Below are 27,887 nucleotides of genomic sequence, written 5' to 3'. Positions count from 1 at the left end.
TCTTTTGTTCATCACTGTATGGATAGCAAGCCCAAATAAATTCTAATAAATCTTTTTAATGAATAGGAGAGTGAGTGAATGAATGAGTAGATCTAACAGTAGATTTCGTCTTACACTCCAAATGCCTAAATGATAAATAACAAAAACATTTTAAATCAACTTTAGCTGCTAAAGAAGTACAGAAAAGTAACAGTAATATTGTCTGACACTCTTTTAAAGAGATACATCTATCATTTTTAGAAAAATGCTCTGGAAATGATTAAATTCTGATAAATAAGAACCATCTACCTCTACGTGAAACAGGTGAAGCTTGATTTGTAAAACAAAAATGAGTAATCTGCAGTGTTTAATATGACAAATTAACTGGGTGGGGAGAGCAGGCTGCTATCACCCCTACTCCTCTCTGTTTTTAAAAGGCAGGCACATTCAGACACTGTGTTTTACCTATACGAAAGCAGCTCTATGCTTCTATAAAAACCTGTGGGGGAGATGCCATTTTGTCCATGTACCACTTACGTTGGCTTAGAAAAGACATTTAACAGGTAAAAAAACAATCTGCTCCCCCAGATACAGGAAGGGCTTACTACAATGTGATTACTGCACCTGAATTCTTATACGACCCACTGCCGTCAAGTAGATTCCCACTCATAGCAACCCTATAGGACAGAGTAGAATAGTAACCTTTACAAAGGCAAATTGTCAACTCTTTCTCCTGCACAGCAAGCAGCTGGTGGGTTCGAACCTTGACGTTTCAGTTAGCAGCCGAGTGTCTGATCATTGTACCACCAGGGCTCCTTGAATTCTTATATAGACAGGTACAGTCCAAAGCACCTAGAGAAGGATTCTGTCTATGCTCCAAAGGAAGTTACATCTTTGACTCCTAGTGCTACTCAGTAGCCTGTTTTCTTCTCTGCCCTTTTTCCTCTTCTGCTCCACCCTGTGAGTCCCTGGGTGGCACAAATGGTTAATCGCTTGGCTGCTAACTGAAAGTTTGGTGGTTCGAACCCACCCCGAGGTACCTCAGAAGAAAGGCTTGGTTGATCTACTCCCAAAGATGACAACCATTGAAAACCCCATGGAGGACTGTTCTACTCTGAAACACATGGGGTTGTCATGAATGGAAATCCACTCGAGGGCAAGCGGGTTTGGTTCGGTTTTGTTTTTTACCCCACTCCTTCTTGCTTTGAATCACCATCACCACACCATCACCAAGTTCAGATGCAAAGTGATCCACAGGGCTGACTGAACCCAACTAAAAGTGTTCAAAATAGCAAGAAACAGGGAGCAGAAAGCCCTACCAGTGGGATGAGTTATATAAAAATGCCTCTACATCCATTCAATAAAGAGTAGTGAGTCATCTAGGTGAGTTACTATGGAATTATGAAGATGTTATAAAGATGAATCAATATTCTGGAATCCTGGGAAGCCATAGACAAGGTTAAGAAAAATCCATATGTACTGACCTGGAAAGATATCTGTGATATGGTCTTAATTGAAGAATAAGAAAAAAAAGTTGAAGACTGATATGTGATTAATTATGGGGGCTTTAGATATGTCTGCTTAGAAAACATTCTAAAATGTAACTATCATTGGGGGAGGCACAGTGCTTGTCTTCAAGAGGTTTTTAGTATAGTGTGAGAGATAAGACTTGTCTGTATGGAAAATGATGATGCTGACTGAGGTAGATAGTGAGATATGTTTTAACAGAGGATGAGATAAGATACTGAGAGGATCAGGAATGTTCATGGGGGAAATAATGTTTTAACTGGACCTTAACGGAACCAACTCCATCTAACAATCTAAAGTATGCATGAGGGTATATGGAGTGGGTACAGCCAGAATCTATAACAAATGAAACCAAAAAAACCAAACCAGTTGCCATGGAGTTGATTCCAGCTCATGGCCCCGTGTGTTTCAGAGCAGAGCTCTGCTCCACAGAGTTTTGAAGGCTGTGACTTTTCAGAAGCAGATATCCATGTCTTTCTTCCAAAGCATCTCTGGGACGGTTTGAACCGCCAACCTTTCAATTATTAACCCAGTGCTTAAACATCTATATTTCAGTGTAGTTGAGCTGCATATTCAGCAATCATATGCCATTTAAAGGTATACCCACTAAACCACTGCCGTCGAGTCAATTAGGACAGAGTAGAACTGCCCCATTGAGTTTCCAAGGAGCGCCTGGCAGATTCCCTTTAAAGGTATATATACACACAAAGAGAGAGAGAGATGCATATGCTTGGTACATGTAACAATTAATAATTAAATAAAATTTAAAAATCACATACATAGCCTTAACGGGATGTTATAGGGTGTATAGTAGTGTCCCTGGCCTGTACCCATTGGATCCCAGTAGTATCCTCCCAGATGTGGCAAGCATAAATGTCTCCTGACATTGCTAAATATTCTCTGGGGCATAGAATAGCCCCCAGATAAATAAAGATCACTGATATATGCGAACAAAACATATACCATGGACTTTTTTCCTCTCCTTGGCAGGTGGTAAGAATTCCAGAGTTCATGGCCTGGATTATCTCACTTTCCTTTTTTTTTTTTAAATAATATTTTATTAGGTGAAAGTTTACACAGCAAATTAGGTTCCCCTTTAACAATTTTTATTCAAATTGTTCCATGCCATTGATTACAATTTTTACCATGTGTCAGCATTCTCATTATTTCCATTGTATTTGTTCTGTTTGGATTGATCTAGCTTCCCTTCCCCTCCTTGCCTTCTTGTCTTTGCTTTTGGGTAACTGTTTACTGTTTGGTCTCATATAAGTAGTTGTTTAAGGGAGCACATTACTCACAGGTGATATTATTTACAGGCAGCGCCCCTGTTCCGAACGTTCAACTTACGGGCAACTTGTACTTAATGATAGACTGCTATAAAGACTATTAAGTTAAAAGTTTGAGTTAAATACATATAATGGTTTGTAATAACAAATGCATGAACTACTTTGTGATGCTCATGAAAAGATTGCGCTGTTTGGAACTGTTTAAGCATTTTATATGCATAGAAAGGTAAAATATATATTATATACTAAGACAAACATTTAACTACCTGAAGCTACATAAGAACCAAATGTACCTGTTCTGATTTACCTACAAATTTGTCTTAAAGACAGACTTAGTAACAAATCTTCATAACCCAGGGATCGCCTATATTTTACAAGCCAGTATATTATTAGGTTGAAAGGTGACCTGTAGAAATAGCTTCAATTCCAAGTTTAAAGGGTATCTTAGGGCAATAGTCTCAGAAGTTCCTCTAGTCTCTATTGGTCCTGTAGGTCTAGCCTTTTTTAGGAATTTGAGTTTTCTTCTACATTTTTCTCCCATTTTATCCAGGACCTTGTATTGTGTCCCTGGTCAGAACAGACAGTGGTGGTAGCCACACACAATCTAGTTCTTCTGGTCTCAGGTTAGAAGAGGTTGTGGTTCATGTGGGCTATTAGTCCTGTGGACTAGTTTCCTCTTTGAGCCTCTGATTTCCTTCATTCTCTTTTGTTCCACATTGGCAGAGACCAATAGCTGTATCTTAGGTGGTCACTCACAAGTTTTTAAGACCCCAGACTCTGCTCACCAAACTAGGATGCAGAACATTATCTTTGTGAACTGTGTTATGCCAATTGACTAAGTTGTCCTCCAAGACTATGGTCCTGAGTCTTTTGACCCAGTAAGCCAATCCCCTAAGTTGTTTGGATATGTCTAGGAAGCTTCTGTAACTGTGCCCCCAAGTGGATTGTTCTGTATGTGAATATATATGCAGCACACACAAACGTGTGTATACACATGCTTACAGATACACTTATACATGCATGTGCATTTACTTACATACGCCTTCATATACACACACATGTGTCCATATCTACCTACATAACCACACATTGTTTTTACTGCTGCTGCAAAATTGTGTATGTTATAAAAAAATAAAAAAATAAATTTTTTTTTTTTTATGTTATAGCATTTACTGAAATTGTCCTTTTATCTTATGTCTTCATTTACATTAGTCAAGTTGTGCTGACTTCACCCATACTGGGATTACCTTCCCTGGATTTTCTTTCCAGGTTCCTTCTTCAGTGGCTCTTAACCTCATTTGGGTCAAATAAGCCTTCGAAGATCTGTTGAAAGCTGTTGACTCATTCATTCCTCAGGAAAACACACATGCTCACTCCATGATGAATACAATTTCAGGGGATTTACATTAGGGTTCTCCTGAGAGTTCTGTTTCCTGGAGCTCGTAGAATTGTCATGGTCTACATAATCCTGCAGATAACAGAAGGCTGGTATCTAGAAGGTCCATATTTTGCAGCCTTTTCTGAATTTAAGAAAAAGAAACCTGTTGCTGTTGAGTTGATTCTGACTCATAGCAAACCTACAGGACAGAGTAGAACTGCCCCATAGAGTTTCCAAGGCTGTAATATTTTACAGAAGCAGACTGCCGCAACATTCTTCCATGGAGCAGCTGGTGAGTTCTAACCACCAATCATTCAGTTAACAGCTGAGCGCTTAACCATTGCACCACCAGGGCTTCATGCTCAGAACACTAATAACCTGGTGAGAATTTCCCCTTTCTTCTTCACCTAAACCCTACTTCAGTTCGTTTTAGTAAGATTCATCCCAGAAAAAGACAAAACACAGATGGAGTAACACCGATCCAACTCCCCCTCTCCCTTTTTAGATCTGATTCTGGTCTAGTCCAGTTTATTGCCTCTCTAATTTTCCAGATAAATGAGAATGAAGAGGAAGGAGAGAGACAGGTAAGAAAGGGGCAACATGAACACTTTATTTTGATAAATATACGACACACATATACACAAAAAATGCATAGAATATGTATCTAAAATTTATGACTAATACAAAGTGAACCCCTCTATAACCACCACTCTCTGGGTACTCTTAAAGACTTTCTAGAAATCCAAAGCCAAACTGGTCACTGCTCTGATCCCCCTTTCCTCCCCACCTGGCATGAGCAGGCGTGCCAGAATATGGGGCACCCTGATCCTTTTTTTTCTTTTGATCCTACACGACTTAGGAGTCAAGGTGAACACTCCAGCAAATCTGACCCTTCCCCAAGGCCGGATCAGACCTCCGGTAACAAGTGTCCCAGGACCTAGCCTGGCCCTGATCCTGCAGCCTGGGTTAGTAATTGAGGAGTGAGTGAGGATCCGGGTGGCCCCTGCGTGACAGTTAAGAAGCCTCAGCCTTCCTGGTTCGGGAAGGGGAAAGAATGAGGGAGGGGTAGGATTTCTTTCCGGGTAGAATAGGGAAAGGACTGCTTCTACCTGTGTCTTTCCTTTTCAACCAGGGTGTCTCTGTTGCTCCATAAATAAACGTCCCACTGCCCTCGGCAAAGGATATAAAGGCAGCCGAACAGCTGTCCTGGAGGCATTCCGGGCCCGGCGCGAGCCTAATCAGGTGAGCTCGCTGCGTGATGATGCGGTTCCCATACCCTCCCACCCGGCCCTGACTTAATTCCCGGGGAGGCCACGATGGTTGGGGCTGTGGCTAGTGAAGGGGCACGGAGCGGGCAGGCAGGGGCCAGAACAGCCTCCTTTCTTAGAAGCAGAGAGGGAGAAGGAGGGTAGGAAAACAGGCCCGGGGAGGTGACCTGCTCCACTTCTCAAAGTTCTGCGCCCTGGAGAGCTGCGCCCTGGAGAGCTGCGCCCGGCTGTAGGAATTTGCCCGGAGCGCACGTCGCCTCGGGACCTGGGGTGAGCCCTGAGGGTCCCAGTGCTGGCCGGGGACTGTGCAGAGGGTCCAGAGCGGAGCTGGGTGGGAGTGAGGCTCAGGACCCCCTTCCCACCTCGCACGCGCCCCCTGGTTTAGGGAAATTTCAGGACGCGGACAGCGCCCCAGCTGTCCACCGGCAGGGCCTGGGTGGCGCTAGGGAAGCCCCCAAAGTGGGACTCACTCCCTCAGGTGCAGGTCAAGGGACCCACAGATACCCCTGCATGCTGGCCGCGAGCGCCCAGGGCGGCAGGGTGCGGCTCAGGCTCTCCCCGATCGGCTTCAACAGGCCGGGCTGCTGAAAGGGGTCGTCTCTTCCTGCCCCTTTCTCTTCACCTCCGATGTTCCTCCCGACTCCATCTCCACCCTCATCCTCGTCGCACTCCGCCTCGTAGGTCATGGCTGCGCCTGGTAGCAGGTCCGAGCGGCCACAACTCCCAGAGTACAGCGGCAGCTACGTGGTGTCGCGGCCGGTCTACAGCGAGCTGGCCTGGGAGGAGCAGCACGAGCGGCGCCTGCAGGAGCGCAGGACACTGCGGGAGCGCCTGGCCAAGGGCTGCAGGTAGCGGCGCCTCGCGGCAGCGCCGAAAGCGTAGGCGGCCCCGGCTGCGGGGCGCGCAGCTCCTCCGCGGCTTGGACTCTGGGGATTCCAGGGCTGTTTCCCTTCCCGACGCGGTCTTTCCTGGGCAGAGGGTGGCTCCATCATTCTTGGCCCCGAAATGGACTCTCGGAAACTTGTCTTTGGGGAGATTGTGTTCTGGGAGCCTCGTCTCTCTCTTTCCGCTGGTGAGGAAACCCAGAGTGTGCCTGGAGATACAGCGATCCCCAATGTCTTCTTGGTGAAGTTCAGGCTGAGGAGAGCAAGGGAGGAAAGGGAATCATTTAAAAAGAGATGATGGGTAAGCCCATCACCTGACCGGGAGGTCTTGAAACTCCCAAACTAATCTAGGCAGGAATTCAGGGGCAGATTAACCAGAAAACAAGGTACGCAAGGGTTTACTTACTAATCTGTAGTGCACAGTTTCACATGGGTTTCACCACATCGCTAATATGGTGAAAAACAGGTGAAACTGTGCACTACAGATTAGTAAGAACAAGTAAGCCCGTGCGTGCCTTGCTTGTCTGGTAATTAGTCCCTGGGCAGGATATCATTCAGAGACACGGAATGAAAGCTAGAATACGGGAGAGCGCCCCGTGCTCTAAATTATTAACTGTGAGGCAGTAGGACCCTGAAGGGAACCATCATCCGTGCCTAAACCCAAATGCGCCACCTGTAATTAGTTACCGCAAACATAATTTAGAGAATAGTCAACTACTACCAGATTTTCTTTCTTTAACCCTTTTTTTATGGAACATTTCAAAGATAGACACAGTAGTATAAAGAACCTCCCCTCTTCCCCGAAGACAAATCATCAGGCATGAAAAGGACTGGTCAGTGGGGAGGAGAGAGATGCTGATGAAGAGTGAGCTAATTAAATCAGGTGGACACTGGAGAGTGTGTTGGCAACTCTTGACTGGAGGGGGGATGGGAAGATAGAGAGAGAGGGAAGATGGCAAAATTGGCACGAAAGGAGAGACTGAAAGGGCTGACTCAATAGGGGGAGAGCAAGTGGGAGAAGGGAGTAAGATGTATGTAAACCTACATGTGACAGACTGATTGGAATGGTAAATGTTCACTTGAAGCTTAATAAAAATTAATTAAAAAAAAAAAGAACCTCCCCTCTAAGTTTTTAACCCCCCATCCAGCTTCACCAGTGATCAAACTCAAAGTTAATCTTGTTTCATCTGTCCCCACTGACTTGGTCGCCCCCTCCTGTATTATTTTGAAGCAAATCCCATAATTATGTTTTTTTCTGCATGTATTTCAGTATGTATCGCCAAAGACTAACTTCTAATATAGCCACAATTCTGCAATCACGCCTAAAAAAAAATATATATTTAACATCAGCAAATATTTAGTCATTGTTCAAATTTCCAATTGTCTCATAAATGCCATAATTAAAAAAAATTTATTTGAATCAGGAGCCGAGTAAGGTTCACCTGCTGTTGATGATGTATTTTAAATCTCTTTCATATATAGGCTGCCAAATTTAAACAATACTAAGCAGCAAGGAACAACAAAGTATCCATTCATCACACTAAGATTTCTGTAAAAACCGGCTCTAAACTCATGATGCCAAAATATACACTGTGTTTATTTTTCTTAAAAAAAAAAAAAAAAGAAAGAAAGAAAAGTAAGAAGAAGGTGCCTGGGTTAGAAGTCTGAAAATTAATCTCCATTTAGAGACCCCGTGGCTGCACCATTAAATGGGTTCTTGTGTAGGGATATTTTCTCAGAGGATTAAAAAAGGTGGAAGTGGGGAGGGGACACTTAATCCTGTGTTTTCTAGTACAGTGCATTTAAAAGGATAGATACAGTTCTTGGCATCATGGTAAGCACTTCAGTGTTAGTATTTTCCATGTAATTCTTATTCTTTTTCTAAATAGTTATAAATGTAGAGTTCAGTTCATAACTTTTTGATTTGCAATTGGTGGTGACCAAGATTGGACTGGAAACCCCATCTGCTTGCTTTTTAACAGTTGTTCAAGAAAGAGAGCCCTTCATGTACTGAAGACTCTTCTGCCCATTTTGGAGTGGCTCCCCAAATACCGAGTCAAGGAATGGCTGCTTAGTGACATCATTTCAGGAATTAGTACTGGACTAGTGGCTACATTACAAGGTAAGATGCTGATGAGCCGGCTCCCAAGTGGCTGAGAGTCAGTCGCCAGCAGCAGTTCATGACTTCCCCTGGTTACCATGGAGATCTGTGCCAAATGCTTGCTCATCCTTCAAGGCCTTCATTTTTCCTCTAGAGGCCCTTAGTAGAGAGATTCACTTCTTTTCTTCTGTAGAATTCCCTTCCTGGGAAACCCTGTTGCTCCTCTCGCTGCATGGTTCCAACAGCAGGCATATCACCTAAGCAGTAGCTTCCCAACTTTCTTTGACCACAACCCACCCTGAGAAATATTTATGTTACATCATGACCTGCACACTCATATCTAAAGTTTTGTGAAATAATACCCTCACTACAAGTGATGCACTCTGAGCTTTTCTATTCTGTTTATTTTTTTTTATGATGATTACAGCCCTTTAAATCATTTCATATCTTACACATGGGTTTCAACCTACAGCTTGAAAGTGGATTAAAGAAAAGTGAAGGAAAATCTTGGCCTGGACCACACATGAGTGTCTTTTCTGCCCCCTCCTTTTTTTTTCTTTTTAATCTCTTCCCTTTTTAAAAATATCTAGAAAAATGTTCCTGCACGGGTAGTTATTATTTATCTATTTGTTTTTGCTAGCGCACCACAATTTATTTCATTTTGGTTTTGATAACATTTTTTTTTTCTGAATGGAAATGTTAACTGTAGAAAATATAGACGAAAACATACAGTAAAATGCAAATTATCCATCATGTAATGTAGACATAAGGTGTATTAATATCTTTGGTCTTTTTCCTATTTGTTCCTGTGTGTAAAGATTGGGATCATATATACATAAGGTTTTTTTTTTTTTTATTGTGGTGAAATATATATAACAAAATGTTTGCCATTTTAACCGTTTGAAGTGTACAATTGAATAACATTATACATTCACACTATTGTGCTACTATCATCACTATCCACTTCTAAAAGTTTTTATTAGCTCAAACAGAAACTCAGTATCCCTTCAGCTGTAACTCCTTTTCCCCCTTTCCTTAGCCTCTGGCAAGAGTAATTATCTTTGATAATAGCTTTATACCATAATATTTCCATAAGAATCTTGGGAATCTCTTACAGAGTTGGTGCATAGCAATATGGCATTCTCCTCCTTTCCCCATCCCCGTCATCTTGTTTTTGCTCCCTACTTCCCACTTGCTAAAGCCTCGGGACAATGAAAGCAGAAATCTCATTTACTTACAAAAAATTTATGGAGCACCTAGTAGGGACCAGGCACTAGAAATGCTGGTATGAGTTAGATGCACTACCTGCTTTCAAGGAGCTCACAGTCCAATAAGGACATATATAATTACAATTCAGCCTGCTAAGGGATGGCAAATGAGTATACTTAACCCAGCCTTGGGGGACTGGGAATGGCTTCCTGAAGGTTGAGTTGTCAAAAATGAATTTCCCTGAAGGATAAATTTGAATTTGCCAACCGATGGGAAGTTAGGTGGGGGCGGGATGTGTGTAGAAGGCTGACTAGTTCAGAAGATTGAGCAATGTTGTGAGCCAAAATTTGACTGCAGAACTCTCAAACGATTACTCAGAGCAGGCCAGGTAGAGTCCCACAGAGAAGGAAGCTGTTCCACGGCCTCAGAGTAGAGCCTCGCCCTGATCATCGATGTTTGCAGTCTCAAAGGCAGATGGCAGATAGAGAAGGATGGAGCTGTGAGGTTCATAGACTAAACAATGCCAAGTGCCGGTGAGCATAGCAGACTCTAACAGCCATAACGAGGTACCACCCTGTGGCTTCTGAGAGACAGAAACCGTGCCTAATTCATGTTTAGTCAGTGCCTAGTACAGAGACTGGCACTTAATAGATAATGCCATAAATATTCAGTGAAAAGGATTAGATTGCATTCCTGATAATGAATCATCTTTGTATATGAAAGATGGTGTTTCAAGCCTCATGTCTACCAAGTTTTCATAAAGTATCTTATAATAATTAGTTTTGCTTATTAAGTATCAGACACTGTGCTAAGGGCTTTGACCAGTTATCTCATTCAATCCTCACAACAACCTTGCAAAGTAAGTACTATTATTATCTCCTTTTCAGTACATGAGAGATTTATAAAATCTTGCCCAGAGTTACAAGTTGGTAAGTGGTAGGGCTGGGACTTGAACCCAGAGTCTACAATTATCTTAACTAATGAACTATGTATTTCCTTCCTCTGTGGATAATAAATTTTCCAGAAACATCATCTCTATAAATTTTTTTTTTTGAGGTGAATTTCCAGGAGGTTAACCTGCTTGCTTCATTCATTTAATAAATATTTGTACTTATTCTGTATGTAAGGTGTTTAGCCATGGGAATTCAGTGGTTAATTGACAGAGTTGCTGACCCGATGGAGCTTGTTTTTAATGGTAGAGACAGGAATTAAATGACAGGTAAATAGATATGATATCCAATATGGTGGAATGAATGTGTTGCTGTCATAGGGATTAACTTGAGGAGGGAGTCTGTTTTTGATTGAATGGTCAAGGAAGGCCTTTCTGAGGAGGTGAAATTTAATCAGAGACTAGGGTAAGAAGTAAGACACAGCCATAAGATAAGCACAAGGGGCAAAGGCTCTGAAGCAAAAAGGAATTTAGTATTTTCAAGGGAAGAATGAAGAGAATTCTAGCTTGGGTGGAAAGGGTGGGTGAACAGAATGAGATAACTTTAGGGAAGGCTGGCCACTAGGGTGAGGCGAGTGAAGCACTCACTCTTAAGGTGCTCCCTTAAATATTGCACCTCAGGCATCTTACTTGCCTTACCCTAGTCTCATCCCTGAGAATAGTTGTGTCAGCTTGAAGCCGATCAAGCAGGAAATGGAGAGAACTGCATGGATCTGAAATATATTTTGGCGCGGTAATTGCTGATATTTACTGTTGGATCAGGAGTATGAATGGCAATTGCACATGACTCCAAGGTGGTTGGCTTGAGCAAGGTGGTTGGTAGGTAGTTATGTCATTTATTAAATGTCAAAGACTGGGCGAGGAGCAGGTTTGGGATGGAAAATCAAGTTTCTTGTCTCGATGTCAAGTTTGAGATGTGTGTATGACATCTAAGTGGAGATGCCAAATAGAGACTTGGAGCTACTACAAATGTGAAGGTCAGAGGAGAGGTCTGGGCTAGAAATAAAAATCGGGGAGCCTCAGCTTAAAGGTGATACATAGAATGGGAATCCCTGAGATTACCTATGGAGAGGGAAAGATGAGGAAGAATGGAGGGTAGGAATACTTCGAGGTAGGACAGTGAGGAGGGAGCAACTAAGAACCTGAGAAAGTTGGACCTGGGACATTAGAGAAAAAGGACAATCAGAGGAATGTGGGGTCAGAAGTCAAGAGAGCTTTTTTGTTTGTTTTCGTTTTTTAAAAAAAAGGATAGAAGGGTTGATAATGTTGAACATTATTGAGGGGTAGAATACAATGAATGAATCCATACAACATTTTCCAAAAGTTTCGAGGAGCAGAGAAATATAATTGGAGGGAGATAAAGACATGAAGGTGAAGAGGGGATTTATTTTTCTTTTAACATGGGAAATACTAGCACATATTTGTGAACTAATGGGAATGACCTAGAGAAAGAAAGAGATCTGTGGTCCAAGAGATAGAGGAAAAACATGGAAAGAGTAAAGTCGTGAGATGGGGCAAGTGTGGATGAATTCTAAGACAAAAGTGGAAAGATTGCTTCTTCATGACTGGAAGGACATTTCCTGTATTTTAAAAGGAAGAAAGATGGACAAAATGGTGCAGGTGCAGGTAGGTTTGACAATTTGGTGAAAAGCAAATTGGAGGTATCTTTTATAGATTTTTTTTTTTTATCATTGTAAAAAACATATAACACAACATTTGCCAATTCAACATTTTTTACGTGTACAATTCAGTGTGACCGATATATTAAGCATGTTATTTAACCATCACCAGCGTCTATTGCCAAGTTTTCTATTACCAAAACAGGTACTCTATGGTTTCTAGACAATGACTCCCCTTCCCCTCTTCCTCCTACCTGGTAACCACTAGTAAACTTTGGTATCTATACATTTACCTATTCTAGATATTTCATTTAAGTGTGGTCATACAAAATTTGTCTTCTTTTGATTAACTTACTTTACTCAGCATGATGTTTTCAAGGTTCATCCATGTTGTAGGATGTATCAGGACTTTGTTTTTCTTTATGACTGAGTAATATTCCATTGTATGTATGTACCATGTTTTGTTTTTCCATTCATCTGTTTATGGACATTCAGATTGTTTGCACCTTTTGGCTGTTGTGAATAGTGCTGTAATGAACTTTAGTGTGTATGTATTTGTATGGATCTCTGCTTTCAAGTGTCTTGGGTATATACCTAGAAGTAGAATTGCTGGGTCAAATGGCAGTTCTGGAGTCATTAGGTGGGGTACTAACAGAAAGTCTGGTGATTCAAACCCACTCAGAGGCGCCTTGTAAGAAAGGCCTGGCGGTCTGCTTCTGAAAGATCGTAGCCTTGAAAATCCTACGGAGGGCAGTACTACTCTGAAACATGTGGAGTCACCATGAGTTGGAATTGACTCAAAGGCAACTTTTTTTTTTCTTTTTAATGTTATATGTGCAACTTTTGGAGGAATTGTCAAAATGCTTCCCACAGCAGCTGTACCATTTTGCATTTCACCAGCAATGGAGGAGGGTTCTGATTTCACTACATCCTTGCAAACATTTGTTGTTTTCCTTTTTTGTTTGTTTGTTTTTTAATCTTAGCCACCCTGGTGGGAGTGAAGTGGTATCTCATTGTAGTTTTGATTTGCATCTCCATAATGGCTAATGATATTGGGTATCTTTTCATGGACTTGTTGTTGGCCAATTGTGTATCTATTTTGGTGAAATGTCTGTTCAGATCCTTTGCCCATCTTTTGATTGGGTTGTTTGTCTTTTTGTTAAGTTGTAAAAGTTCTTTATATTTTCTGAATACTAAGCCCTTATCTGATATATGGCTCCCTCAAAAAGCCTCCCAGTCTGTAGGTTGTCTCTTCACTTTGTTTAAGTTCTTTGTTGAACAGAAGTTTTTAATTTTGATGAAGTTAAGTTTACCAATTTTGTCTTTTGTTGCTGTGCATTTGGTGTTGTATCTAATGGAGACTATGTTTTTAATGATATGAGTCTGTTAAATGAGAGTCTGTGTGGAGAAGGGATGGGCAGTTTGAGGAGAGTAGGGGAGGAGCCCTGGTGGTACAATGGTTAAGAGCTTGGAATGGTTAAGTGCTCAGCTGCTAACCAAAATGTCTTCAGTTCAAACGCACCAGCCTCTCTGCAGAAGAAAGGTGCAGCAGTTTGCTTCTGTAAAGATTTACAGCCTTGAAAACCCTATGGGGTCAGTTCTACTCTGTCCTATAGGTTCGCTATGAGTCAGAATTCAACTCCACGGCAATGAGTTTGTTTTTTGATAGGAGAGGTTTGAGAAGTGGACTCAGAGAGATGAAAAGCACACTCATGAAGAAATGTAATTGGATTGTCAGACAGTGCTGAGTGCCCATTTGGGCCTTGTAAACACAAATTCTAAGTGAAACCGTTTAGCCAAAATGTAGATGTCTCCAGTTTCATTTATTTAATTGTCCAAAGGCTATCATGGATGGAAAAGGTGGATGTTTGCAGTCAGCTAGATTGAGGTTTTGCCAGACAAGGGAGAAAGACAAAGAAGCAAGGAAGTTAAGGGTATTTGAAAAATTCTGTGGAATCTGAGTTGGACAAGGAGGGAGGGCGATGAAGACAGAAGGGTACCAAGGACGGTGACAAAGTGGATCAGTTAGTAGATTAGAAGCCTCACGAGAAGAAAGGAATGTTGCAGTAGGGATTCTGGAGTAGGCCAGCTGGAAGGCTAGGAGGTGGTAGCTGGAGAGAGAGAGGCTGAAAATTGAGATTTCAGAGGGTGGGTCCGTTTTCTGATGATGATGAAGTCTATGATACAACCATGTGCTGGGCAGCTGAGGAGTAGGGGAAGAACTCATCAGAGGTGACATGCTCAAGTTACTGAGAAGCTAGGTTGTTGCTAAGGATAATGATCTTTTTTACTTTTGTTATCTGAAAGAATTCTCATCAGGCAGCAAAAGATCATTGCAGCTCTTTCATTGCAGCTTTTATTTATAGCTATGGTCTGCTTTCCACTTTCTACTTTTACTTTCTAAATGTTTCCAAATGTTTATTAGCATGAGCTTTATCTATATATATCAGAATTCTCTACATTATGTGTATCAACCCAGAGATCCCATGGTTTAAATCCATGGTTTAGATTTCTTTACGAAGTGTGTAAATTTCTAAATTGTTCTACCAAGTTCTCTTATAATAAAGATGCTGACAGTATATTTGAGCAGCATTTATCCATAAATAGGACCCTATATAAGAAAACTGACAAAGTCCTTATTTTTCAGGCATGTGGAATTATAGAGCCCAATTTAGGGAAATGGAAATTTAGGACACGAAGCAAGTCCATAGGGAACAGACAGGTTGTGCTTTCATTTGCTGCTGCTCCTTTTTTTGTCTTCTCTTTGTGGAATCACCTTTCTATTCCATGTTCTTGAAGCTACTGATGATTGGAATTCCTTGTTTTAGCTTGTGTTAAAACAATTGATGTAAAAAAATGTTGAAATGACATATGTTTTGTTAGATATGTATTTACCACAATAAAAAAAACTGCACCAGTAATACCTATGTTTCTAGAATGCAAACTCTACAAGAGCAATGACTTTATTTTTTCATTTCTGTATCCCCAAAGCCTAGAACAGTGCCTGGCACATGGTAGGTGCATAATCAACAGTTGTTGAATGAATATGAGTAAATACTTATTGTAGAAAACTAGAAAATACATGTAATGAACACGAAAAAGTACCTCCTCCACAAATTAGAAGTCTCCTAAAATCCTATAACATAGATAGCCCATTAGTATTTTGGTAAATATCCTGCTAGGCACAAATACACGTTGTTGTTGTTATTAGGTGCTGTCAAGTCAGTTCCGACTCATAGTGACCCCGTGCACAACAGAACGAAACACTGCCCAGTCCTGCGCCATCCTCACAATTGTTGCTGTACTTGAGCCCATTGTTGCAGCAACTGTCTCAATCCATCTTTTTGAGGGTCTTTCTATATACCTATATAAAAAATATAAAGACATATCTAGAAACGATAAGCACCAAATTCAGGATAGTGGTTGCCTTCTGAGGGTAGAGGGAAGAAAGAAAATATGATAAGAAAGCTGCAACTGTAATGGCAATTATTTATTTCTTAAGCTGGATGGTGGATACATGGTGTTTATTATATTCTTTGTCTTTTTGTGTTTCTGAATTAATTCATCTTTATTAAAAATCTTTGCACATTTTTTATATACACAATATACATGTTTACTTTTACAAAAGTAATGCATACTTATTACACTTTGGAATCTTTTTTTTCTCGGTTTTCCTTTTACTTCACGTCTCTCCGTGTCAGCAAATGTACTCTTGTAGATATCACATCCTTTTCATTTTGTAGAATTACAGTGTATGAAGCATAACTTACTCAATCACTTCCTTGTTTTGGGACATTCATTCAGTAAATAAATTTTGAGTGTCTGTGGGCCAGGACAGTTAGGTTGTTGTTGGTTTTTTTTTTTCGTTTGTTTTTTTAACTATCATAAACTTAATCCTTTATTAATGACTCAAGGGACAAAAGGCTTGGCTTTCTCTCACTTGATTGAGTGGGATGTGGGGAGATGATACAGAGTGAGTTATGACTGCCTACCTATGAAGCCTTCGGCCAAGAGGAAAAGAATGAGTTACCATCTTCTTGCAACCCTGTGTACACCAAAATATTGAGATTTCTCTGTGAAGCCTGACATTCATTGACCCAGAGGCTGTTGGGATACCCTAGTGGAGGACTGGTCTCCTTCTCCAGGGTAGAGTTGCCTTGCCTGGTGTTATATAAAATTGTATTTTTTCTTTGCCTGGATCTAATTTCTCTTCCCTATCAAGTGGGAGGAAGGATAGTACACAAGAACTGTGTCCCTAGAACACAGAGACACTGACCTCAAACGATACTGTGTCTACATGAAAAACTGGTTTGAGCCTTTGTACTGAATTGATCACGTTTTTAATCATCAGTTGACTGGTTTTTTTTTTCCCACTGATCCGATCAGTTGAGCTAACTCATTTGAGCAGATGATGCATGTGGATGCGATCAGTGTCCCACCTGATTGCGGTCATGGTCTGCATCCTGCCGTAGCCACAGACTGTGCACAGAACAAGGAGACCACTCAGGGCAGGCTGATGCATTGGAGCTGTAAACAGAACATACCAGTGAAAAGGTCTTTCTTTGTGTAGTAGAAATGATACCTTCACTTTTGTGAATTTAATAGTTTTGAATGTACTTTCAGGCATGGCATACGCTCTACTAGCTGCAGTTCCTGTTGGATATGGCCTCTACTCCGCTTTTTTTCCTATCTTGACATATTTTATCTTTGGAACATCAAGACACATCTCAGTTGGTAATTATAAACATATACTACAATTACATTTGTTTATGCTTAAAGTGTTTTGGCTATGTTATGTGTATCACGCTTTCATAGCTTTTTAAATGTTTTCCGGGGAATTAGGGCTTCAGTGCTTTGCCTGCTTTTCCTATTCAGTGATTCAGTGGCTCTCCTCAACTTTCAAAATACTGTGCTTTTGGTTAGCTTTATACTTTATTTTTTTTTTAATTAAAAAATGTGAAAACTATAGTCTACCTTCAAATTTCACAATGTTTTCATTAAGAAGAAAAACTTAACAAAATTTCACTCCACCTCTAGAAAGTGCTCCTTTTCAAAATACAGAATGACAGAGGAAAAAGCCTTCAAGAGGTCTTTGAACCTACTGTTTTACTAGATTAAGTTAACATTCACTAAATTATGTTCTTCAAATGTATATTCATGATCTCCTTAAAAAAAGTTCTTATTTTACATCACTAATATTGGAAGACCAGCAAAGTCTTGCCAAAACAATTTAGAAGCAAAGCTTGGCTTTCATTCTTTGTATGGATCAAAATAGATTTACGTCTGGCTGTTCCCAAAATTTTAATTCTATGTTGTTAGACTGTTCTAGTAAATGAATGTTTTATGCTATTTTGCAACTTTGACATTTATACAAGAGGTAATTTTATTCTTACATCCATCTGCTGGCTAGATATGCCTACCTAGATGATCCTCTTGAAACAAAAATACAACCATCCACTCCTCCCCCAACCCATACCCTCGTCCTTAGTTTTATCTTTCCCCTTATCTAGCATATTACCTTGTCTGTACAAGGAGATCAGCAGTAAGTTGTTGATTGAAAGCATTTCCTCACATTGGAGAGTCAATCAGCATTAAATGCTTACCTAGGTGAGGAACACAGAAGCTGTTTTTTCCTGTGGTATTGCTACATGTTCGGACACTCCAGGTTACTGGATCTTGGTGTCAAGTCCTCTCAACCATAAAGCCCTCCGTAATTATCTAACCATGGGACCATCATTATCATGGATAAAAATATCACTAGGGAATGGAGAAGTTGCTAGCAGGGAAGAGTGTGCTTTTTTAACCTAATCCCAGGATGGTTAAGAGCTATGGCTAAAAAGCCAAAAAGTCGGTAATTCAAATCCACCAGCTGCTTCTTAGAACCCTACGGGACTGTTCTACTCTGCCCAGTAGGGTTGCTATGAGTTGGAATCGACTCAAGGGCAATGGGTTTTTGTTTTAATCCCATGAGAGATTCAAGAATAACACTGAAGAAGGCATAGCCCTTAACCAGTACACCACCACGGTTTCCACTGAAGAAGGTAGGCTTTGTAAATCATTGTTCTCAATTGTTAAACACCTATGATTAATACTTGATTAATTGATACTTTTTTTCACCAGGACCTTTCCCAGTGGTCAGTTTAATGGTGGGATCTGTTGTTCTGAACATGGCTCCTGATGAACACTTTATCAGTAATGAGACTACATCAAATGCTACCGTGATAGATTTTGCAGCTAGAGATAAAGAGAGAGTATTGATTGCAAGCACCCTTACTCTTTTGGTTGGGATTATACAGGTAATAAACTTATAAATAAAATGTAGAGTGATGTGATTTTTATTTGAAATAACTAACTGATTCACCTAAAAGCAAGAACAAAGCAATCTAATGGAACCCAAAATTATTTTCTAAGTTACATTGTTGTAGATCTGATGCTAAAATAGTCAACAGGACCCCAAATTTTTAAGGCTCACTTATCAAAGTCAGAGATAGAAAAAAAGACAAAAGCAGCAGAAGAGCATGTATGATTGAAATGGAGATAAGGGAAGGAAACTGCGAGAACCCGTAAAGAAGAAAAAAGTGTTCTTGTGAGCAGAGCCAAGGGACGTGAAAGTCAAAGAAACTATATGATTTTTTGCTTTCCTTAGGACATATCTAGAAATACTTCTAGATATTACACATGGTTTTAAAATTTTAGAGTGATAGAAGGGTGGGAAGGGATAGGGTATTAAATTCAAATTTGCTTTCCTACAAGTACTTTTATGCTATAGATACAAGAGTTTTAGTTGGTGTTAGGCTTAATTTGTTAATATTTCAAGAGTGTTGATTCTTCTCCCAAGCAAACATTTCATTTTTCCTTCCTTTTTGTCCTAGTTGATATTTGGAGGTTTGCAGGTTGGATTCATAGTGAGGTACTTGGCAGATCCTTTGATTGGTGGATTCACAACCGCTGCAGCTTTCCAAGTGCTGGTCTCACAGCTAAAGATTGTCCTCAATGTTTCAACCAAAAACTATAATGGAGTTCTCTCCATTATCTATGTAAGTATTGCCTCTTACTACAGAAAAAAAAAGAAGTGGGTCATTATTCGTCCCCAAAAGAAATGTGTTCTTTCCCTCTTCAAAGTGAGTCTGGAGAGTATGGATTCTTCCATGCATACTTTGGGAACCAAAAACAATGCTCTTCTCTGAAAGAAACAATAGATTCAGGAGTAACACTGAAGATGGCAGGTTTTGTAAATCATTGTTCTCAGTTGGTAAAAATGGCTTCAGAAATGTCACTGTACTTAAAAATTTAATAAAAATAAAGTGGTATGATGAAGTGAAGACTGGCCTGGGATTCTACAGAGTTGAGTTATGCTTAAGCTTTGCCTACAGTAAGCCGAGTAACCTTAGACACATCATGTAGGGTGGCTGAGAGCTCGGGTTTGAATCCAGGTGGACCTGGATTCAAAAGCTGACTTCTACTTACTGGCCATGTGAGCAAGTAGCCACGAACCAGTTCCCTCTCTGTAAAATGGGGTCGACAATAATATCTACCTCATTGGATTGTTAAATAAGATAATGGATAAGAAATACTTGGCTCAGGGGCTTGCTTGTAACAAGTATTCAAAGTAGTCATTTTGAAATTGACATCTCAAGATCTGTTTTCTTTTTTATTATAAAATAAAATGGTTGGAGATGTGTCTTTAAAGCTCTTTCTAACTCTGAGAGTTTATAAAGTTTATAATGTAAATGTCTCAGCAATTATAGATGAAAACGAACATTAGATTCACACATGATTCAACATGCAAAAGAAGGATGAATAATCTTACTAGTTAGATTTGAAAATATTCCTGAATTTAAATAAGCGTTCTATAAAAAGCCTGTTACTGATGCTTGAAAAGCGGTGATTATAGTAACATATTCCTCAGCTTGGGGAAAATGAAACTATACAAAAATAATATGTCCACATTAAGAATGGAGTTTGAGTCCTTTAAAGATCTAGGTATTAGCTTCTGAAACAATGTATACATATATAAGATCTAGTGCAGTTGTCAGGAATTTGTTCAATTTCATAAAATGCCATAATCCCACATTATTCCATCCATCTAATAAATATTATCAAGTGCCTGTTACAGGCCAGGCACTAAAATGTGAAAATAGATCAAGGAGGGCAGTATATCACATTGATTAAAAAAAATTAGGATCATGGATTTTGAACTTCAACAGACTTGAGTAGGTGTCCTGGTTCCACCACCTACTGTCTGTATAACCTTGAGTATTATACTATTATTATACCCATTTCCCTAAGTTGTAAAATGGGTATAATAATAGTAGCTACCTTGTAGAGTTAAGAGGAGTTGTGTAAAGCACTTACTTAGCACAGTGTCTAGCACACAGTAAGAACTCAATTTATTATTGTTGTTATCATGGATGAGTAGATTTCATGGAGCTTACTGTTAATTTCCAAAGACCCAGTCTGTTAGAAGATATTAACACAGGCTATTTTTTGATTCACCATTGTTTGTGTCACTGTTAACTTTTTTCCTTACCAAGTCCTCTGTTCTCTTTGAGACCTCCTGATCGTTTTATTCTGACGGGTTCTCTCATTTGTACCGTCTCTGAGCCATCTTTCTTTTACTTGCTTTCACACTTTCCTGTCAAGCGTTCATTCATTTATTCATTCATTCATTTAATACACCTGTTCAATAAGTACTTGTTGAATACCCACCATGTACCAGGTACTGTTCATTTCCTAAACACCCACTGACTCCTGACCACACCAAGACATCCCTTAATGAATTTACTCACTCGTTGTAGGAACATTGCATCCACACAGATCACAGGAAGCCTTGGCCAATGGCTAACCTGGGGCCCTGATTGTTGCTGGGCCTCTGAAGAACAGGAGGCTAAAATAGTCTTTTTGCTCTCTTATAACTATGCTTAAGAAGAAGCTTGCTGCAGTTGACCTCTCTTTTAACAGGGACAAAAGTGACTAGGAAACACTAGAACAAGGTCAAAAACTGTCTCTATACCAAAGGTTTTTCTTGTTGAACATTATTCTTTATTTATATATATATACACACACACGTTTTCTTTTTTTTAGAGTAATTTTAGGTTTACTGAAAAGTTGCTCACAAAGAAGCTTGGAGTTCTCATATATCCTACCCTCTGCATACAGTTTCTCCTATAATTATCTTGTATTAGTGTGGTACATTTGTTATAACTGAGGCACCAAACTGTTGGTGCGTTATTATTAACTAAAGTTCATAGTTAGTGTCCACTCATTGTGTTGTACAGTTATATATATATGTTAATAATATTTTATTGTGTTTTTGGTGAGAGTTACACAGCAGCCTAGGTTCTCATTTAACAATTTTTACACGAATTATTCAGTGACATTGGTTGCATTTTTCACAATGTATCAACATTCTCATTAATCTGTTCTGGTTGTTCCATTTCCAATAATCTAGTTTTCCTGCATCCTTACCTTCTCATCTTTGCTTTAGGGCAATTTTTGACCATTTGGTCTCATACAGTTGATTTTTTAAAGAAGTGAAATACTCATGGGTTTTATTCTTTATTTTATGAGCCACTCTGTTATTTAACTACAATGTAACCTCAGGGGATAGTTTCAGTTCAGGGCTGGCATAATGGTCAAGTGCTACGGCTGCTAACCAAAAGGTCAGCAGTTCGAATCCACCAGGCACTCCTTGGAAATTCTATGGGGGCAGTTCTACTCTGTCTTGAAACCCAGACCCAGTGCCCTCTGTCTTATAGGGTCACTATGAGTTGGAATTGACTCAAGGGCAATGGTTTGGATTCTTTGGTTTTCCAGGGTGATAGTCTTGGAGTGCTCGAGTCACAACTGGTTCAGTAACTCTGGACTTTTTAAGAATTTGAGTTCTGTGCCACATTTTTCTCCCATTCTATCAGGATCCACCTAATGTGGCCTTGATCAGAACAGTTGGTAGTGATAGCTGGGCACCATCTAGTTCTGGTCTCCGGATAGGTGAGGTTGTGTGGTTCATGCAGACTGCTAGTCCTGCCCGCACGTGTCTGTCAGTTTGTCGTACTATGGGGGCTTGTGTGTTGCTGTGATGCTGGAAGCTATGCCACTGGTATTCAGATACGAACAGGGTCACCCACGGAGGACAGGTTTCAGCTGAGCTTCCAGACTAAGACAGACAGGAAGAAGTACCCGGCAGTCTACTTCTGAAAGGCATTAGCCAATGAAAACCTTATGAATAGCAGTGGAACATTGTCTGATACAGTGCTGGAAGATGAGCCCCCCAGGTTGGAAGGCACTCAAAAGATGACTGGGGAAGAGCTGCCTCCTCAAAGTAGAGTCGATCTTAATGACGTGGATGGAGTCAAGGTTTTGGGACCTTCATTTGCTGATGTGGCACAGCTCAAAATGAAAAGAAACAGCTGCAAACATCCATTAATAATCGGAACCTGGAATGTACGAAGTATGAATCTAGGAAAATTGGAAATCGTCAAAAATGAAATGCAACTCATAAACATCGGTATCCTAGGCATTAGTGAGCCGAAATGGACTGGCATTGGCCGTTTTGAATCGGAAAATCATATGGTCTACTATGCTGGGAATGACAACTCGAAGAGGAATGGTGTTGCATTCATGGTCAAAAAGAACGTTTCAAGATCTATCCTGAAGTACAACACTGTCAGTGAGAGGATAATATCCATACGCCTACAAGCAAGACCAGTTAATATGACTATTATTCAAATTTACGCACCAACCACCAGGGCCAAAGATGAAGAAATAGAAGATTTTTATCAGCTGCTGCAGTCTGAAATTGATCAAACATGCAATCAAGATGCATTGATAATTACTGGCGATTGGAATATGCGAAAGTTGGAAACAAAGAAGAAGGATCAGTAGTTGGAAAATATGGCCTTGGTGACAGAAACAATGCCGGAGATCGAATGATAGAATTTTGCAAAACCAATGACTTCTTCATTGCAAATACCTTCTTTCACCAATATAAATGATGACTACACACATAGACCTCGCCAGATGGAACACACAGAAATCAAATTGACTACATCTGTGGAAAGAGATGATGGAAAAGCTCAATATCACCAGTCAGAACAAGGCCAGGGGCCAACTGTGGAACAGACCATCAATTGCTCATATGCAAGTTCAAGCTGAAACTGAAGAAAATCAGAGAAAGACCACGAGAGCCAAGATATGACCTTAAGTATATCCCACCTGAATTTAGAGACCGTCTCAAGAATAGATCTGATGCATTGAATACTAGTGACCGAAGACCAGACAAGTTGTGGAATGATATCAAGGACGTCATCCATGAAGAAAGCAAGAGGTCATTGAAAAGACAGGAAAGAAAGAAAAGACCAAAATGGATGTCAGAAGAGACTCTGAAACTTGCTCTTGACTGTCAAGCAGCTAAAGCAAAAGGAAGAATTGATGAAGTAAAAGAACTGAACAGAAGATTTCAAAGGGCCTCTCAAGAAGACAAAGTAAAGTATTATAATGACATGTGCAAAGAGCTGGAGATGGAAAACCAAGGGGAAGAGCATGCTCGGCGTTCCTCAAGCTGAAAGAACTGAAGAAAAAATTCAAGCCTCGAGTTGCAATAGTGAAGGATTCCATGGGGAAAATATTAAATGATGCAGGAAGCATCAAAAGAAGATGGAAGGAATACACAGAGTCGTTATACCAAAAAGAATTAGTGGATATTCAACCATGTCAAGAGGTGGCATATGATCAGGAACCGATGGTACTGAAGGAAGAAGTCCAAGCTGCTCTGAAGGCATTGGTGAAAAACAAGGCTCCAGGAATTGATGGAATACCAATTAAGATGTTTCAACAAACAGATGCAGCGCTGGAGGTGCTCACCTGTCTATGCCAAGAAATATGGAAGACAGCTTCCTGGCCAACTGACTGAAAGAGATCCATATTTATGCCTATTCCCAAGAAAGGTGATCCAACCGAATGTGGAAATTATAGAACAATATCATTAATATCACACGCAAGGATAATTTTGCTGAAGGTCATTCAAAAACGGCTGCAGCAGTATATCGACAGGGAACTGCCAGAAATTCAGGCCGGTTTCAGAAGAGGATGTGGAACGAGGGATATCATTGCTTGTGTCAGATGGATGCTGGCTGAAAGCAGAGAATACCAGAAGGATGTTTACCTGTGTTTTATTGATTATGCAAAGGCATTCGACTATGTGTATCATAACAAACTACGGATAACACTGTGAAGAATGGGAATTCCAGAACACTTAATTGTGCTCATGAGGAACGTTTACATAGATCAAGAGGCAGTTGTTCAGACAGAACAAGGGGATACTGATTGGTTTAAAGTTAGGAAGGTGTGCGTCAGGATTGTATTCTTTCACCATACCTGTTTAATCTGTATGATGAGCAAATAATCCGAGAAGCTGGACTATATGTAGAAGAACGGGGCATCAATATTGGAGGAAGACTCATTAACAACCTGCGTTATGCATATGACACAACCTTGCTTGCTGAAAGTGAAGAGGACTTGAAGCACTTACTAGTGAAGATCAAAGACCACAGCCTTCAGTATGGATTACACCTCAACATAAAGAAAACAAAAATCCTCACAATTGAACCAATGAGCAACATCATGATAAACGGAGAAAAGATAGAAGTTGTCAAGGATTTCCTTTTACTTGGATCCACAATCAACAGCCATGGAAGGAACAGTCAAGAAATCAAAAGACGCATTGCATTGGGCAAATCTGCTGCAAAGGACCTCTTCAAAGTGTTGAAGAGCAAAGATGTCACCCTGAAGACTAAGGTGCGCCTGACCCAAGCCATGGTATTTTCAATCGCATCATATGCATGTGAAAGCTGGACAATGAATAAGGAAGACCGAAGGAGAGTTGACGCCTTTGAATTGTGGTGTTGGCGAAGAATATTGAATATACCATGGATTGCCAAAAGAGCGAACAAATCTGTGTTAGAAGAAGTACAACCAGAATGCTCCTTAGAGGCAAGGATGGTGAGACTGAGTCTTACATGCTTTGGACATGTTGTCAGGAGGGATCAGTCCCTGGAGAAGGACATCATGCTTGGCAGAGTACAGGGTCAGTGGAAAAGAGGAAGACCCTCAACGAGGTGGATTGACACAGTGGCTGCAACAATGAGCTCAAACATAACAACGAATATAAGGATGGCGCAGGACCGAGCAGTGTATCGTTCTGTTGTGCATAGGGTCGCTATGAGTCGGAAGTGACTCGGCGGCACCTAACAACGACGTTAGTCCTGTAGACTAGTTTCTTCTGAGTCTTTGGTTTCCTTCTTTCTCTTTTGCTCTGAACGAGTCGAGACCAAAAGTTGTATCTTAGATGGCTGCACACAAGCTTTTAAGACCCCAGATATTACTCACCAGACTAGGATGTAGAACATAAACTTTATGAGCTATATTATGCCAATTGACTGAGTTGTCCCAAAAGACTATGGTCCTAAGCTTTTAAACCCAGAAAACCAAACTTGCAAGGTGCTTGGTTACATCTAAAAAGTATTTGTAACTCTGCCCCCCTTTGTGGCTTATTATATACGTGAATGTATATGAATTCGTACACGTACCTATATATACAAATACATATAGCTACATCTATATGTATATGGAGCCTGGGTGGTGCAGTGGTTAAGATCTATGGCTGCTAACCAATTGATTGGCAGTTTGAATCCATCATCTGCTCCTCAGAAATTCTATGGGGCAGTTCTACTCTGTCCTTTAGGGTCACTATGAGTCAGAATCAGCTCGATGGCAATGAGTTTGGTTTTGGTGTATGTGCATGAGTATGTATATACCACACACACACACACACACATATATATATGTATCCACACACACTTTTTGTTGTTGTTCTTGTTGCAAAATTATATGTTTTATCCTTTACCCAAAATATCTTTTTTTCTTGGATATTTCTTTGTGGCATAATTTACTTTGGTCGTGCTGTGCACACTTCACCCACATTTGGTGCTACTTTTCCCGTCACCAAAAATGAGAAGTGTCTACTGTCTAGACAGTGATTCCCCCTCCACCCATCCCTGGAAATCAACAATGAACATTGATCTCTGTATATATACCTATTTTTGTCTTCTTATAAAAGTACAATCATACAATATTTGTCCTTTTGCGATTGACTTATTTCACTCAGCATAATGTCTTCCAGACTCATTCACGTTATGATATGCTTCAAGAAGTCATTGTTATTCTTTATGGCTGTGTAGTATTCCATTGTATGTATGTCCTACATTTTGTTTATCCATTCATCCATTGATGGGCACTTAGGTTGTTTCCATCTTTTTGCTGTTGTGTATAGTGCTGCAATGAACATAAGTGTGAGTATGTCTGTTCATGTCTCTTTTATTAGATATCTTGGATATATACCTAGGAGTGAGATTGTTGGATCATAAGATATTTCTATTTTCTAGTATTTTGAGGAAGTGCCATACTGTTTTCCGTAGTGGTTGTACCATCTTACAATTCACTAGCTGTGGATAAGTGTTCAAATCTTCCCACATCCTCATCAGTATCTGTTTTTTTTTTTTTTTTGTCAGTGCCATTTTAGCAGGGGTGAGATGCTATGTCATTGTAGTTCTAATTTGTATCTCTCTAGTGGCTAATGATTGCGAGCCATTTTTCATGTGTTTCTTGGCTGCTTGAACGTCATCCTTGGTGAAGTGTTTATTTGAACATTATTCTTGAAACTTCAGTTTAGAATATGTTGTAAAATTTTGCAAGAAATTTCTTGCAGGCTGAATTGGATGAAGGATGAAGGCATTTCAGTTATCCCTGCATGACGAAAATGATTATATAGGGTTGGATGAGCCACTTAGTCTCTAAAGAATGTTCCTTATGCCATCGAAAGGTACAATCATTCATGAGAGAATTCTTCGGCAAATGGAGAGTAGTGGGGGATTCCTCCAGGGAAGATTGTAAGATTATTGTAAAATACTTTCCTGGAAGGTAGGTACCTTAATATCCCTTTTGTTTTAAGATTGTGTTTTGAGTTGTTTGTTCCCTTCCTTCCCCAAGGGGTACTGACAACTGGAAATAATGAATACAAAAAATTGAAGGAAGAAATAATAGGAAAGACAGAAAAATAAAAATTTAATTTACAGATGCCAGAGATGTTGGATCTATACCAGCTGGCAGAGGGGACAATGACAGGATGTTGGCAGTGATTTAGAATTAGTAATACTTTCGATGGCTACCAGATAACTACTCAATATGTAAGTAAATCTCAGAGTCTGTTTAAAAGTGATTATGTATCCCACCATTCATTTTGAGTGGAATAGTTTGTCTTCATAGATGAGGACAGCTTTTCTGCTTGCTTACTGAATCAATGCTATCTGCTGCATTTCTTCCCCTAAAGAGGAGGAAGACCGTATTAAAAAGTTCTACCCTAATGGTGAAAGTTTTGAAAGCCACTATTAAACTTGATCAGATTTGTTATTTTGAACCAATTTCAATATGTAAAATTTAAGCCATTGAAATAAGAGAATAACACTGTCTTGGTTATCTAGTGCTGCTATAGCAGAAATACAAGTGAATGGCTTTAACAAAGGGAAATTTATCCTCTCATATTCCTAGGAGGCTAGAAGTCCGAATTTAGGGTGCCAGCTCCAGGGGAAGCCGTTCTCTCTGTGTTGGCTCTAGGGGAAGGTCTTTATCATC

At 40.1% G+C, this 27,887-nt stretch overlaps 1 protein-coding gene across 1 annotated transcript in view; it reads left to right on the top strand.

Annotated features, from left to right (window-relative positions):
* Positions 1–6,122: 6,122 nt before the first annotated feature.
* Positions 6,123–27,887, top strand: part of SLC26A4 (solute carrier family 26 member 4) — a 59,962-nt gene continuing 38,197 nt past the window's right edge. The window contains exons 1-5 of the mRNA XM_003407207.4: positions 6,123–6,286; positions 8,305–8,444; positions 16,824–16,934; positions 18,321–18,496; positions 19,073–19,237. Coding sequence (XP_003407255.2) covers positions 6,123–6,286; positions 8,305–8,444; positions 16,824–16,934; positions 18,321–18,496; positions 19,073–19,237 — 756 coding nt within the window. The remainder of the gene's footprint in view (positions 6,287–8,304; positions 8,445–16,823; positions 16,935–18,320; positions 18,497–19,072; positions 19,238–27,887) is intronic.

This window comes from Loxodonta africana, chromosome 8 (genome assembly GCF_030014295.1).
Source record: "Loxodonta africana isolate mLoxAfr1 chromosome 8, mLoxAfr1.hap2, whole genome shotgun sequence".
Taxonomy (NCBI): domain Eukaryota; kingdom Metazoa; phylum Chordata; class Mammalia; order Proboscidea; family Elephantidae; genus Loxodonta; species Loxodonta africana.
This window is presented reverse-complemented; position numbering and strand designations above follow the sequence as displayed.